The 16,011-nt window shown below is 46.1% G+C and overlaps 1 protein-coding gene across 2 annotated transcripts in view; it reads right to left on the reverse strand.

The window, feature by feature from the left end:
• Positions 1 to 3,131: 3,131 nt before the first annotated feature.
• Dlc1 (DLC1 Rho GTPase activating protein) overlaps positions 3,132 to 16,011 on the reverse strand; it is a 155,338-nt gene continuing 142,458 nt past the window's right edge. For both annotated transcript variants that reach the window (XM_026786876.1, XM_005362532.1), the window contains exons 7-14: positions 13,449 to 13,608; positions 13,123 to 13,321; positions 11,136 to 11,349; positions 9,166 to 9,280; positions 8,472 to 8,690; positions 7,516 to 7,733; positions 6,649 to 6,822; positions 3,132 to 5,772 (exon numbers count right to left, since the gene is read on the reverse strand). In XM_026786876.1, the coding sequence (XP_026642677.1) occupies positions 5,652 to 5,772; positions 6,649 to 6,822; positions 7,516 to 7,733; positions 8,472 to 8,690; positions 9,166 to 9,280; positions 11,136 to 11,349; positions 13,123 to 13,321; positions 13,449 to 13,608 (1,420 nt within the window). In that variant the 3' untranslated portion in view covers positions 3,132 to 5,651. The remainder of the gene's footprint in view (positions 5,773 to 6,648; positions 6,823 to 7,515; positions 7,734 to 8,471; positions 8,691 to 9,165; positions 9,281 to 11,135; positions 11,350 to 13,122; positions 13,322 to 13,448; positions 13,609 to 16,011) is intronic.

A 16,011-nucleotide genomic window follows, 5' to 3' on the forward strand; every position in this document is an offset into this window, starting at 1 on the left:
AAAAAAAAAAAAAAAAAGAAAGCTGAAGTCAATGTGCTTGTCTTCTTTGTTTAGGGCTCCTAGCCTGTTTATTGCTCTCTTTTGAAAGATATCTTGAGGCATTCCCAGCCTCCCTAAGCTTGCTTCCCCCCTCCCCGCCGCCCCCCTGGAAATCAATGTTGGAATTCAGCATCTTAAAAGTCCTTATGCATGTTTGTGACCTCAGACTTGATAGATCCACGGCTCTTACATACCAAGATCCTGTCTGAACTGTCTTTCCTGGGTGTCTTCAAGGAAGAAATGTTCCCTAACCTGAGTAGATAGTCCTCTCTTCATTGGCAAAATTGTCTCCCAATCTATATGCCCCCCAAATCGCCTAGTCATTACTTACCACTCATGACGGTCTCTCTGATTTCTCACTTTCTGTGTGGCCCTTAGCGCTCCACCCCTTCTTGTCTTACCACTCCCTGGTAATATACCCCTTGTGATTTTTGCATGGCTTTCCATTGCTGAAGGGTCATGGGATGCAGCCCATGACTGTGTAGAGAAGGTGGGCTGATTACTGCCGACGTCCTGTCTTCCTTTCCTGTGCTTCCTTCCTGCACTGCTTCTCTCTTCTTTGGTTGACTAAATGAGGTTTTGTTTTACACCAAGGCACTGTTCCCTCTGGCTTTTATCTCCATTTGTACTTTTCTTGACATTTGTCTGGAAGTGTCACCCCAGCACCTGGCATCCTTATACCCCAAGCGTCTGGAATGTTTGGGTTAAGGCCACACTCCAACCACTGGCATCCATATAGCCAAAGAGTCTGGAATGTTTTGGTGGCAGTTCCATCCCAAACCCCCTCCCCTGGGAGTTGCCTCAATCCAGACTCTACCTTCGAGAAAGCCCGCCTGCCAAATAGTGACCCCTCCCCAAAGATGCTCAAGACCCCTCCCACAGGGTATTTAAATTATATTCCAGAGAACAAACACATGGTTTTCCAGTCTTCCCCATCATCTCCTCTGAGGGGGCTGGGAGGCTATCTGGGAGCGTTGGTATTTATTAAACCTGGGCTTTTTTGAATTCAGTTTGTTTTTGTCTGATCTGGATTATTGTGCCAGCAGAGAGGCCTATTGGGGTTCAGAAACTTCTCGATTAAATGGGTTTAGGATGTAAGAAAAGCAGAAAGTGCGTGAAAAGCCAACAAGAGAAGCAGGTCTATGAAATCAGCTTCTCAGTCTCTTAAGGTCACTCTGGTCAGGACACAGAGTCATTTAAGAGTCACCCATGATGCATTGCTGATGTTTGAATGGGCAAGGCTGCTGCGAGAGACAGCTGGACATCAGGGCTGAACTGCCCACAGATGCTGTTCATTGAGAATTGTGTGGATCGTACTGGTCAAACCATGCTGTAGAAGGCCGTCCGGATGACAGTGTGGCCCTGGGAGAGGCTGATGTAAATCCCACAGTATTTGTACATTAGGTTGGCTAAAACAAAACAAAGAATGACTGTGAAAACAAAACCCCCCAAGCCAATCATTTTCCCCACGTTCTGCTTCAACAGCTGGGCAGTTTCCTCTGGAAATTTAGGTGTTTTTTTTTTTAAACTGTGCATAAGTTTTAAGATAAGTAAGATGTTCCAGTTTTAGCGTTCTATGGTCTTGGGATGAAATATTCTCCTGATCTTTGAGATATCCTGACATTCCCATGGTCCCCTATGGGTTCATTTTCTTCTTACTTTAGTTAAGTTTTACAGTGTGTGAACTTTGAATTTCCTGTTTCCTTGGAATGTTATTAGTGACCAGCTTGTCTGTTTACATTTCGAAAGGCTGCAACAACAACAAAAAAGAGGAGCTTGGTTTATCTTTGTTGCTGGAAAAAGTTTACCCTGTCTGTCTCAGGCCCTGGAAGTAAAGAAAACTTGCTGCTCTGGGCCAGATCTAAATCCCTCATTTCCTTGAGCATTCACATGGATGCCAAGTGCTTCAGAGAGCACTGGACTTAAAGGGCTGCAAGCTCCGGCGGCCATAGCTCCAAGAGCCTGGGAAAGTTGGTTTCCATTGAGAGTGTTGGTAAGTCACACATCAATGGAAGTTGGTCTACACTTCTAAGCCACATCCGACTTTGAGGAGCACTGATATAATCTAAAGAAGGAAGACAGAAGAAAGACGCAAAGACAGGGTTAAGAGCACGGGGCCGGGTGAGCTGGCTTTGCTCAAAGTTGTCTTCATTCTGAGCCGTGTGAGAATCAATTTCATTTTCGCTACGAACGCATGATGGAGCAAAAGCAGTCTAAATCCACCAGCTGAGGCCTGTGAACGAAAGGTGGTGGTATTGTGTATAGAACCTGCTAGTAATTTAGGGATCTTAGACTCTTCCCACAATATAGATATGGGGATTCTGGCCCAAGACACTTATTTTGTATAGCTGTCTGGAGACAGAGACAAAAAAATAATATGATTTGGCCTTTTAGAAACTTTAGGAAAGACTTCCTGCTCTCTATGGCTCAAGTAAACACTGACAGAATAAGTCCTCCTGGAGATGACTTCACAACGCATGTTAAGACAGGAAACTGGGGAAAGGTCCATCAGAGGGACTGGGGTGTGGTTCAGTGCTAGAGTCTTCCTGGCCTGTATGTGTGAGGCCCTGATTTCAATGCCCAGAACAAAGAAAGATTCCCTGACAATGTACCCCCCCCTTTTTTTTCTGTTAACAGGGTCTATTACTTAGCTTTGGCTGTCCTGCAACTCACTACATAGACAGGGTTAGCCTCAAATTCAGAGCTCTGCCTGCCTCTGCCTTCCCAGTGCTAGGATTAAAGGCTTCTGCCATCACATCAGGCTTGATGAAAAACTTTTACAATCAACACGCACAGAATTTGCCATTTTTCTTTTCATCACTGCAATTTCCAAGTGGTCAGTATCTGGGCGTGGTGACACAGGCTTGTAATTTTAGGCATCAAGAGACCTAGGCAGGAGGGTCATGAGTTCAAGGCCAGTCTGGGCTATATACTGAGTCTGAGACTAGCCTGGGCTTTGTAGAAAGATCCTGTGTCAACCAAAATGTAGAAAATATAGCAAAACCCAATGCCTATGAGGAACAGAAGGGTTTAAGGTTGATGATAGCTTGGGTTTTCTGTTCTTAAAAATAACAGAAACCAATTCTATCAGTGTTCTTTAGCAAATGATAAATTTATTAGGTGTCTACAAAGTACAAAACACTGAAAGCCGCTGTTGAGGGATATAAAGGTGTGCAGGATTTGTGCCTGCTCTCGAAGAACTCACAATCTACACCATGACTCACAAGGACAAGTTGTGGGAGGTTACAAGATGCAAAGCCTAGCTCTTAGAAAGTCGCACACTCTGAATTTTTCTCTAGCCAGACCTAAGAAATCTCTTCAACAGGAAAGCTAAACATGGGAAAGAGACCTTTTGTGGATTAATCAGTGACCTTGACTTTGCTTTTTCAGAACTGTTCCGCTGCTGCTGCTCCATTCTCGTAAATCCTCAGCATCGTTTCTGACCTTGGTGTGGAGAGAATCTCCAGGCTTCCTGAACCTTCACCTGCGTTTCCTGTTTGTGGGTGAGTGGCTCAGATGCAGCTTGGCCTTGGAATGATTCGTCATCCGAATTTTTCTTTCAGTCGATGTATCTTTGGACTTTGGTTGGCACGGGGCCACCGTGCTTTGCAGTCCCTGCTTTCCAAGGCGGAGGAAGATGCAATGCAGAAAAGCAGGCCAGGCTCCTTCTCTTACTTTCAATATTTAAGAGTGCATTTACTGAATATACTCTGTACAGATATAGGGAAATTATAAACCTCTTTATTTATTCTCTTTTTTTCACTAAAACTGTATTCACGTAAAGTGTATTTACAACGCAGAGAGGGGAGCCTTGAGGTACAAAACCCAAAAGAATATCTGAGGTATAAATACAAGTATATTTTAAATAATAATCTTTATCATGCTTTATCTATGTCTGAAAGTACAGTGGACAGACATGTGTACATGTTTCTCAAATAGAATGGTATGTACAGCATACAATATTACAGATCCAGAAGCCAACATAGTTGAATATACAAGCACGCTTTCACAAGCAACACTGATAATTCAAATACTCCAATGTTAAAACTCTACTCTCATATCCCCCCTTTCTTCAAAGAACCTTTGAAATAATACTGACAAGGTAACTGCGTTATAACAAAATAAAAACCCTTCTTCAACTCTCACTCATACGTTACTCACTTTTTGATCCATACAAAATAAATTTACTAATACTGTCTTGAGTCAACTTTTAGCGTTACAGTAAAACCTGTATAAAAAAGACCACCCTTCCGAACACCTGCATTCTTTGTTTTTCACTGAGATTACTAGTCCCCATTATTACTAAAATACAGTTCAAGGGCAACGTGAGAGAAAAGGAAAAAGAAATGTAGGAAAAATAACACATCGTCAGAAAACCTATCTGTGCATGAGGACAAACCCAATGAAAATACGCGCTGTTGCCGTTGGGTACACGGAGAACACTAACAACCAAAAGCCTCTTCTGCTCGGGTTAAGCCTACTGGGGACATATTTCCCTGTGTCCCTTTGTTTATCTTAGAGTTAATGCCACAAGCATGACAGTACTGGATGATAGCAGGTAAAAAGGGTTGATGAGCCCTCTTATCCCAGCCATCAGCCACGAGCCTCAGCCACATAGCGAGTCGTTTGTTCAAGACCAGCCTGGGTGACGTGGTGAGACCCTATCTCAAAATAAAAGGTGAAAACAGAGCTGGGGATAAGTCCACTGTAGAGTGCTTGCCTGGCTTATAAGAGGCCCTGGGTTCAACTCCCAGTACTGAAAATAAAAAGGTTCTGGTACTAACACAGAGCGTTAGTGTTTGGCGCCTTTACATCTCACGTAAATAAAACCCTTCCTCTGGAGCCACTCAAGGGAGTGGAGAGGATGTTCATTAGTGCGACTGGTTACAGAGTCAGGGGAAACTACAGTTTATGGGAAAGCAAAGGTTTGAAGAAAAAGAAAGAAAGAAAAAAACAAACAAAAGAACCCGCCCCCAAATAAAACAACACAATAACCTGGGGGGAAATAGAGAAGGGAGCTGGGTTCCCCTCCTGGGTAGATCCCTGGGTAGTCAGCTCTTCCAGGCAGAGCTAACCCTGGTGTATGTATCAGCATCCTCTGTGGGCGTCTCAGTGTGCCAGACACTGCATCCCAGCTCTTCACCTGTGCCACTCAGCCCGCAACACACACATTCACACTCCTCTGTGCAAACCGATCTCTGCTCATCTCAGGGAGAAAAACCTGTCAGCCAGTACCAACCATTCCAGTGGATACATCAGTCCCGCAGCACACCGCAAACCAACGACGTAGGAACACGTGTGCCGACGTCACGAGAGAATGACGCCTCCTTGCTTTCTTCTGTGATGCGCTGAAAGAGTTCTTGCTTCTCAGAAGCAATCTGAATTATACACGTATTCCCCCCTCCCCATCCTCCCCGTCCCTAAGTCTTATATAATCCAGTCAAGGTCTATAACATAGACCTAAGACAAACAGGAAGCAGCTTTTTTTTTTTTAAAAAAAAAATCTCATCAAATTGCTATAGTCAATGAGACCCAGATGAACTCTTCCGAGGACGGGCGAGGCTCTAGAAACATTCACCCGGGCAGCAGACACAGGTGCTCCGCCTCGGTAATCACCTAGATTTGGTATCCTTGGTTTCAGTGTTCTGATTACTGAAGGAGTCTCGGATCTTCACCACTTCCGCTGCACACAGATGTCCAAAGGATTTTGTGTACCACTCCGGCATGTGGCCCCTGTCACACAGAAGCAAGGTGGGCGAGTTATTCAAATGAGACAGATTTGAGAGATGTCGAAGGCACTCTTGAACACTCTCTCCTGTTTTCAAACTTGAACTGTGAGGATTGCGCTCAGGACCTCAAGAACGAGAGGCAAACGCTTCACTACTGAGCTGTACCAAAGGCTCCTACCTCCATGTCTTCCTTTGACCTGCCATCTCTATAGGGCCTTAAACTCGCAGTGATTGGCCGGCTGCAGCCTCTCTAGGGCTGCACTGCCAACTTCCACTCCCGACTTCCACTCCTTGGTGAGCAGGTGAAAGTCAAGGTGACTTCTCGTCTGCAGACAACCCCCCACGCATGCGCATTACACATCTGGGACCACAAAGTTTCCAGGGACCGTTTACAGTATGGCTACTGAAGGGCCCTACTTAGAGCAGGCTTTGGCATGCGGTACAGAAATGCGTCTCGTGGGTGACTGTGTTTCCAAAAGAGCAGTTTATTTAAGAAAAGAGCACGCGCTAGTTGATTCGGGGCGTCCTTGTAGCTGATGAATTACGTTCACTTACTGCCCAAGCAGAGGCATAACCAATTACAAGACATGCACTGTTAAAACACTTTCCAATGTAAAATGCGAAGTATCTATTTGTTGGTTCCATCTGTGATAAAACTCCCAAATTCACACTGCTTTAGTAGCACGGTTCCTGAGGAATCTGGATTGGAAGCAGCATCCGAAGGGACAACAAACATCAAGGTATGGCTTTATAAGCGTCACCCTTCATAACATCTCCAAAACACAGTGATAGATTCATTCCACCATTCTGGGCATCATACGGAAAATCTGCATCTCCTGCATCACCCTCCCTATGTCAGAAGGTCAGGATCAGAACGTACCTTAAATCAGCTCTGCACATATAGGTGAGTTTGGATTTTCCTGACCCGCAGGGTTCGATCAAATATCTGGACAGGAGCACGTTAACCCTCACCCCCACCACGGGGGCCCGGTCGTGATCCACAGAGGTGAGTAAGAGCGCACAGGCTCCCCTGGGTAAATTAGTCCTCCAGGTCCTGTGGAGAAGAAACCATAGGTTTGATTGAAAATGGTACCTCCCTCATGGCATCCTCCCAACCACTGTGCATGGACTCTGGGAGGACAACCTGTACAGGACCACCTCCACTTGTGGTGGTGATGCTTAGTCTCCCATTGTTAATTTTTGGTAAAGAGCCAGTTTTAAGTTTTTTTTTTTTTTTTTTTTTTTTTTTTTTAAAGCCCCTTTATACTTCATGAATGTCTCAGGATATGGACTTCTAACAAGCAGTGAACAATTTTGGAAGACCATGACAGTTTCTCAACGTTCTTTTAAACTGCTCCTCCAGTAGCCTTTAGAGGACTTGGGGATTACATATACGTCAGCCTTAATCACATCTCACTTGGGACCAGATGCTATTTCGTGGCCTACCCACTTGTGAGCTGTTTGAGCCAGAATATCTGTAGGCAATGGGGCAGAAATCTAGCACCATGGCGTATATCATTTGAAAAGGCTTTTCTCCGTTTGAGTGCAGTTTCTTGAGTTAGAGCTGACTCAGCGAGGCACCCTATCGGCATAAACATAAATGTGCTTTGAAACTGCTAAGCACTTTTCCTGACACCCACACCTGATTTTAAGCAACAGAACCATATTGTGAGTTGGAGCGACACACAGGCTCAGTGCTAAGGTTTAATTGCCTGTGCCACGGTCAGATCAGCCTGGAAGCTCTCACCTCAACACGACGTAGTCCCGAGCAGGATGAGGCGCCATGCTGTTTTGGACGTACTGGTAAATTTCTGTCTGGCTGTCCAGGATTTCGATCACCTTTGAGTCCAGCAGGTCCACATCCCAGAGGTGCTGCTCTTTCAGAAGACGTTTTAAGATCTCCTCAGGAGCAGCGGGGACTTCAATGGTTGACCTCCAAAGTCTTAGCGGGGGTCCCTCACTGACCTGAAAAGAAGATGCAGTTGTTTTCAATGCTAAGCGAAAAGCATACATGCTTTAATTTTGAAAGCAAATTTTGAGTTGGGGACATGGCCCCCTGGTCAGAGGCTGATTAGCAAATCTACGACATTCATAGGCTACCAGCTTTAGATACGTTCAAGAGCAGGCTAGGCGTGCAAACAAGATAGCGTCAACTCTGGTCAGAATCATAACTTCTGTTCCCTGGGGCTCACTTGCATCTGAATGACTGTGACAATTCATTTATTTCACCCCAAAGTCTATGTGTCCACTTGACCCCTCCGTTTATTTCCAAGGCAGTGGAGACAGTATTGACAAACACCTTGATGGACATTATGAGAGATCAAGGATGCCCCAGTGACTCAGAACAGAAGGGAGTGTAAAACTATTTTCTTTAGAGTATAGGGAAAAAAAAATACAGGCCTTGTCTTAAGATTTCCCTTGACAATCCAATAACACTAGTGAATCAGGGAAGAAGCTTAGGGTGACTGCGTGGGAGGAAAGGACTTCATCACGGGTGGACTGAGATCCCTGTGTGTTCGTCCGTCTGTGACTGATGTCCTTTCTTACCCAGGGAACCTCAACCACCTGGCTTCCCAACCCAGGGGACAGCTCTCAATGACAGGTCTCGGGTGGGGATTCCCACAGAGGAAACAACTGAGCAGAGGATCTCGTGTCTGATGACTCAAAGTCATGATCATGGGAACGAACAGGGGGAAGACGGACCTTCTTATAGGACAGCTCGGCCTGTTCACAGGTAGGGTAGCTGACCCAGCCTTTGAACTTCTCTTTGACCTCCTTAAACAGGCCGTCCACACAGTCCTGGAGGAAGTGTCTGTAGTCGGCAGGCTGGTCGTGACTCAGGTGTCCCAAGGCCTCCAGAGTGAGGGGTTTCAACTCTTGTTCAGTGTAAGAGTTGCGACAGCGGCTCATTTCCTCAGGAACCTGGGAGACACACAGGACGAGAAGGTGATGGCTCCACCAGCGCCTCAGCAGAAGATGAAGGGCAGAAGCCACGTGCTGATTCAAGTTGGTGGTCCACTCCTGCCCCACCAACTAACGGAGGGTATACGTGATACCAACAGGGCTTACGTGGTCGAAGCATGTTTCTCAAGAGAGAATTTTAATTCCAGATAACTCTTGCTTTTGCACTCCCCCTCCCCCCAAAAGGGGTTCTCTTTCATGTATTCTACAACTAGCTCTGTAGACCAGGCTAGTCTTGAATTCTGTTTTTATTTTTCAAGTAAAAGGCCAACAATTTCACAAAACATTAATTGCGATGAGTGTGTATATATACTATGTATATAATTGCCAATTATGGGAAAGACCTGTGGCTCAGATGAGAATGAGTACCAAGCTAATAATTTTGTGCCCATCCACATTAGCCTTAGCATAGCGGCCAAGCTTCAGGACTGGGTACCTGGAAGAGTTTCTTGCACTCAGCGATCATGTGGGCCAGCCCTTGAGTGGCGGCTAGGTTTTCATTCAGATCTTTCTGGTCTGGTTTGCCCAAACTCTGTTTTCTTTGCATTACCCTAGGAAAAAGAAATAAAGGGTTTGGATAAGCGGGTGGAGTGGCCCAAGAAAGCTTTTATTTTCTTCAGCACAGTTTCTCAGAGCTTTGTTGTTGTTGTTGTTGTTTTATAAAAAAAAACAACAAAAAACAGAACACAAAACACAAAGACATATTTTGGTTAAATATCCAGGGTATTTAAAAAATGTTTTATTAAGTAGTTCATAAGAGTGTGTATTTGCTGTTGACTGAGGCAGCTTCTACAGGAACTGAGGTGGGAGCTGCTCAGACTAGGGATAGATGGTATTGCGCTCCTCACAGGCTGAGTAAACAGGATCCCCTACCTCAGGTGAGGAACAACCCTATTGTTTTCTAGCTGGTAGTCTTATTCTTATCTGGCTCCTGCAGTTTTCTATACCATTAAAGTTGGAATGCCCCAAGGACAAATTTTAACACTAGTTAAAAGGCTCCTTAAGTATTGTCTGGCTTCCAGGCACAATGGCTTCAATGCATCAAGCTGAGAAACACTTTTCAGGTTCCTAGGGCTGGATCGAAGCAAGATGTGTTCAGCCCATCCAGCTAGTCACCCTTTCTTCCTGTGGCGGAGGGGTGATCTTACTGTGAACTATTCATGTAAGAAGTACAAACCGGATCTGTTCTTCCTTCCAGAACTGACCTTTCCCCAACTTCACTTTATTCTTGAAAAAAAAAAAAAAAAAAAGCTCCTTGGCAGTCCGTCTGTCTCCTGGGATTGTTACGACATGAGAAGATAAATGGGAAGAAAAGAGCTGGGTGCTTGGTGTGGAGTAAGTCCCCAGCAAGTATCAGTCTTGATGAGCACTGAGAGCTCCCTCCCACGTCTCCACAGCTGCTCCCGCCTTGTGCATGGATGCTATGCAGACATGCTTGCCAATATTTGGCATAGGCCATATGTTAAATTGAGTGTCTCTGAAGTTCAATAATAACCTTGGTCTTCTGTAGCCTTGCTTTCGACGTCAGGCACAGGCCAGAAACGTGTCTTTCCTGATCCCACAGAGGCTAAGGCACTGATGTTACCAACTTTTCCCTACTTCCAAACAGCTCCCGCTCCAGTCCTCTTAGGCCAGCAGGTCTGCAAGGCTGTTGGCTGGGAGAACGAAACTGGCGCTGTTTGGTTTGCCTTAAACACTAGACACGCCAAAGCACAGACCCATGGTGCTCTCTCTCAGGACACCTCCCTCTTTTTTTTGGATTCCTGTCCTGGAACTAGCTCTTCTAAACCAGGCTGGCCTCGAACTAGGACACCTCCCTCTTAACAGACTGCTTCTAGAAAGCAATACTCGGAAAGGAGACAGACGCACGGGGGCTGAGCAGGAAATGCTCCCCACCAGTTCACAGTCTGGATAATTGATGCCCAAGACAGGATGCAGCTGGAGAAAATAGGTCACTGGGGGCATGTCTGTGGGTATCTCATCCCTGTGCCCCTCTTTCTCTCTGTACCCAGGCTGCCATAAAACAAAGGTCCTTTGAGCAAAGTCAACCTTACTCCCTTAATTTTTTTTTTTTGCAGATAATCTACCACAGTGATGCACATGGACCTAATTCTAGGACTAACAACTTTTGCTCGGGTCAGGTAAGAATCCAACAAGAACACGGGGACACGGTCCTAGGAGAATGTGAGAGACGGGCCTTGGTATGCTCCTTGCATGATCTGTACCTTTTTATTCTTTTTCTTTTTTGGTTTTTCAAGACAGGGTTTCTCTGTAGCTTTAAAGCCTGTCCTGGAACTAGCTCTTGTAGACCAAGCTGGTCTCGAACTCAGAGATCCACCTGCCTCTGCCTCCCGAGTGCTGGGATTCAAGGCGTGCACCACCACCACCCTACTGCGTGATATGTACCTTGGGGAAGAATTTTCTCTCTTCAGGGTGTTGAGGTGGAAGAGAGAAGGGGCTAAGCACACAGCCAGGTTGGTGGGAGTCATCTGGTTTTCTTTCACAGCCGCTGTGACGTCGCTCAAGAAGTAAAGAAGCGTCTGGAGAACCTCCCGGTTCTCGTCAGGCAGAAGCATAATAGCCGCCTTGATAGCTTGGAGGCGCTGGTCCTTGGGCACATCTGCAGGGCACAAGCATTCCCACCACCAGCTCAGTAATTTTCCACGTACACGGCAAGTCCGCATCCCAAAGCAAACATCAGCATCACACACTGAACGAGCACTTGCAGAAAGCATACTAAAGATTAATAAGGAAGAAATTATGGGCTGCCACCGGCGTCACTACCCTCAAGTATTTCCTGCCTTGTGGGGGAGTTGAAACTTTTTAAACACCCACAGTGCTAACACACTCTAAAAATCGACCTCAGAGCTTGGCTCCAGATGATAAGTTGTTGTAGTGTTCAGAACTATGTCTTCTAAGCACTTAAAAGTCAAATTTGCCACCTTCATTAGGCAAATCGCTCTACATTTAGGGTTTTGTGTAGTTTCAAAAAAAAGTTTATGTGAGACACGTGCAGAAAGTTAAGGGTGGAGATTGCTCAGCTGGCTATAAAGGCTCAGAATCTTTGGGGACCAGTTTTGACCCACTTGCTCCTCCTTAAAATAGGAACGGTTGTTAAAACAGGGACAGATTTTAAATGACAACTTAAGCTTTAGAAAGAACACAAAGAGGCAAATGTCTAAAAATGCCTATGGAATAATTGACACCGAAGTGAGTCTGCACGGAGCCTTCCAGTCTTATTCACCGGGCAAACTTACATCTTTTCAAAGTATGTGGTGGAAAAACCAAGTCACTTCAATGCAGGGCCATAAGACAAACTGATTAAACAGCTCCATGGTTACAGAGCACAACAAATACCTCGGTCGGGGGAAAATGTGACCTGTGTTTTCATAAAATATGAAAGGGACGAAAGGGAGAATGAAACAGTCCAGGCCAGACCAGCTCCGCTTCTCATAAAATGAAGCTCGACACGTCGGCCCTCAAGACGATTGCAGCTGGGAGCAGCCGCTGTTAAATCACGCTGCTCCCAGGCCACGGGAGCCAAGAAACACACAAGGCTGTGAAAGCCACAGTCCCGACCCTGATCGTTTACTTCCACCATTGTTTGATTGAAGCTGCGCTTCAAAGTGAAGAGGACATGCATATTGTTTTCCCAGATATTTCTGAAAGGGACCATGGTGAAAAACAGAAAAAAAACAAACCCATCATTTATTCTTTTTCCGGTGAGATAAAATACACAGACACTAGAGAAATTTTAAACTCGGCAGCCCTGTGAGAGAGGTGCAAAGTAAATGATAAGTCTATTGACAGGGGAAAGGGAAGAGGGCACCAAAGTGCAGGCGTACAGTCTTGGGTCTGACTTTTCAGCTCTATTACATGGCTCTCGACAATGAAAGATAATACAGAACTGGATTGTGAAGATGTACAACTGCTTCCACACCTGCAGACCAACCAGCAACATTTATTTTCTCTTTCTTTTTAAAACAGGGTCTCCTGGAACCTAGGCACCCTTCAAGTGCATAGCCAAGGACGATCTTGAACTTCTGACCCTCTCATCTCCACCTCCCAAGTGTTAGGATGACAGGTGCTCACCATCACCCCTGGTTTACACAGTGCTGGGGGGGGGGGGAGCAAACGGGGAGCAAACCCAGTGTTCCATGTCGGCTATACAATCACTCTGCCGACACATTCCCAGGCCACAAAAATGACTTTTCAAACTATTCGGTAAATGTACACCAACGTCTTCCACACTTAAGGTGAGAAAGAAACTGATAACCTGTATATTCAGAGGATCCCCATGCAGGTTTTCTTGTCAAAAGAATGACATGGAAAGAAGCTGTTGGTCCCACTAAACCCAGGGCCACCAGTCTTAGGGAGATCCCAGGATGCTTACATTGGTAGATCTGCAGGAAGGTTTCCGACAGCTTGTTGGTCATGAGGGGCTCAGGAAGGTCTCGAAAATACTGCTTCAACATGTCTGCCACATCGTAAGCGGACTGGCCTTCATAATTGACATAGTCTTCGGCGCTTTCGTTCATCTGGCGTAGAGCCTGAATCCTGGATTTCACACCTGATTTTCGGAAGAGCCCAACCTTTTGGAAGAAAAAAAAAACATTAGGGGTGAGGGCAGAAGCAACAAACACCTTTCCTTCAAAACTAGGAAAAGAGCAGCAGGGAGCTCCGTTCCCATGCGTGGGATCCGTGGGCAGCTGTCCTTACCTGGTCCAGACAATGGTTACGGAGGTACCGCATGGCCTGCTGGATACTCTGAGGCAGGGGCTGGCCCGAGCGCTGCACGTTCACGGTCAGTGGGACCCCAAACACACTCCGGTCCTTGTAGTCTGGAACCTTGATCCTTTTCATGAACTTGGGCACGGCCCTGTGTAAAGAACATGGGATGCGTCTGCTTGCTTGATTTCGTTCAGCCTGTTTTGCAAACAGCTTCTTAGCTGAACCAGCCACACTTGGGGCTGTACTGGTACTCAGTGTCCAGTAGCTGCTACACCGGATTATGTGAATATAGAAGGCCCGCTTCCGCACTATTAAAAAATGGAATTTTGGGGGTTTGTGTGTGTTTGTGTGTGTGTGAAGGGACCTTTTGGTACAGGAACCTAGAGACCCATTACTACTGGTCAAGTGTTCTATTACAGCTACACCCCATACCTCCCTGATTCCTCGGAAGACTTTTTCTCACTAGGTAGGCCAGTCTGGTCTTGAAATTATAATCCTCCTGTCTCAGCTTCTTCAGGCACGTAACACCATGCCTGGCTATCTATGTTCTAGATACTTGAAGAGTTGGAATTGTAAGACCTTGTCAAATTTCCTCATCCAGGGAGTCTGTTAACGACTATCAATCTAGAGAACAGGAGTCTGTGGTCCTAGGGGAGGCTGATGAATGTTTTTTGCCTGCTCTTGAATGTCTTCGGGGCTAGTAGCCTATTCCATGGTACAGGAAGGGGGAGGCAAAAATATGCAATACCTTACTAGGTAGTTCTGATGAAAGTGTAAGAGACAAGTTCCCATTTTCCCTAAAAGCGTATGAATCCTTTCTAGGTGTTTGAATTGATTCAGGTCGAGAGATCTGGGTACCACTGCATAGAAATCGGCAAACACACAACGCTTACTGACTTGCCACACTGAGCCCAAATGGAGCGCAAAATGAAGTCAAAATAAATTTCCCCGCCATTGACCCCAGAGGACACAGCATCTTTAGGCTTTTAGAGGAACGTGGAAAAGGAACAATGGGAGTTTTGTGAGGCTCCCCAAGGCTGCCAGCCATCCTGAAAGCCGGTCCAGCCCTGGCCATATAGGCAACAGCAGGAAACCCATGTCAGGCATTTAAGGCCGGCAGGCAGACATCTGAGCTCACAAATGACCCCTCTGAGCGAGGCCAGGAAGGGCAAAGCCAAACAGGAAAGGGACTTTGGGCAGAAGTGCTCTGTGCTGCCCCCATTTCACAATGCCAGGCTTTTACGTTTGGTTTTGACTCACTGGAAAAACTGACCAGAACTGAAGTAGTAGTGGGGTGGACTCTCAAGATTTTTTTTGAGGGTTTGGTGAGAAAGGGGGCGGACACCTCTGCATGGAGAATCTAAACTATGCCGTTTTAAATAGCAGTGAGGAAAATATTACTCTAAGCACAGAGGGGCACCACAGAGAGCCAACCGCCTTGACTTCTGAGTGACTGCCCACGCCCACGACATGTCACTCTTGATGGCTCTAGGAAAGGGAAAGCCAGGGAGTAAGGGCCAAATTGGTATTTCCACACAGCTAGGCGTACAGTACTGGGGCAGGAGCGTGCATAATACTCGCTTTGTCAGGCGCGAGGAGCCCGGCTGTGGAATGCACGCTGGAAGAACACATTACACTCCCCACTGAGAATCTGAGGCATCCTGGGGTAAACCAGTCAATGAGTGCTCCTGTCATCCAGGACAAACAACTTCTGTTTTTTAGCGAGGCTCACGGAGCTGCCTTAGCTGGGGGGGGTTGGGGGTGGTGGTGCTTGGATGTCACAGCTACATCCCTGTACATCCCGTCTGGGAGGGAGGAGCCAGAGAAGAAAGTACAGTGGACTTTATGTCTCAGACTGTCTCAAGCCACCTTGGGGGACCAGAGAGTGCTCCAAAGGCATCTGTTTTTATAGCAACTGGATGATAACCACCCTGACCATGCACAAGGAGATTCAGGCATGCCTGCGATGCTGTGGAACATGGAGACCTGGATCCAGGCCTAGCTCCTGTCTTTGTATGAGAGCACAAAATCAGTCTGTCCGCAGATTATGCCATATCCACAACCCATCCCTAACGCTCCACATCTTCCAGTGCACACTCAAGGCTGGATTCTCAAAATGATGACGAGTCCATCTAATAAATGTCAACTTTTAAAATATATTGTTTGCAGTGGGCTGGTGGCACATGACTTTAATCCTAGCATTTGGGAGGTAGAGGCAGGTGAATCTCTGTGAGTCTGAGGCCAGGCTGGTCTACGTTGTCAGTTCCACAAAATAAGGCAGACTCTGTCTCAAAACACCAGCGAAAGAGAGAGAGAGAGAGATCCATCCAAACAAACATAGCATATATGTAAGATTTTATAGATAATTACTTAAATTCATTACTCCCTGAACATTCTTGCCAGAGAGCTCCCCCCAAATAAACACAAAACAAAACAAAAACTAAATTCTCTGGCACAGAGAAGCTTTTAAGCCATGCTCTAAACATTCATTCAAAAGCAACCAACAGAGGGATGGACTGTGTGCTCAGTGAAGTTCAACTTCAACCCTGCT

This window comes from Microtus ochrogaster, linkage group LG7_11, assembly GCF_000317375.1.
Source record: "Microtus ochrogaster isolate Prairie Vole_2 linkage group LG7_11, MicOch1.0, whole genome shotgun sequence".
NCBI classification, from domain to species: Eukaryota; Metazoa; Chordata; class Mammalia; order Rodentia; family Cricetidae; genus Microtus; species Microtus ochrogaster.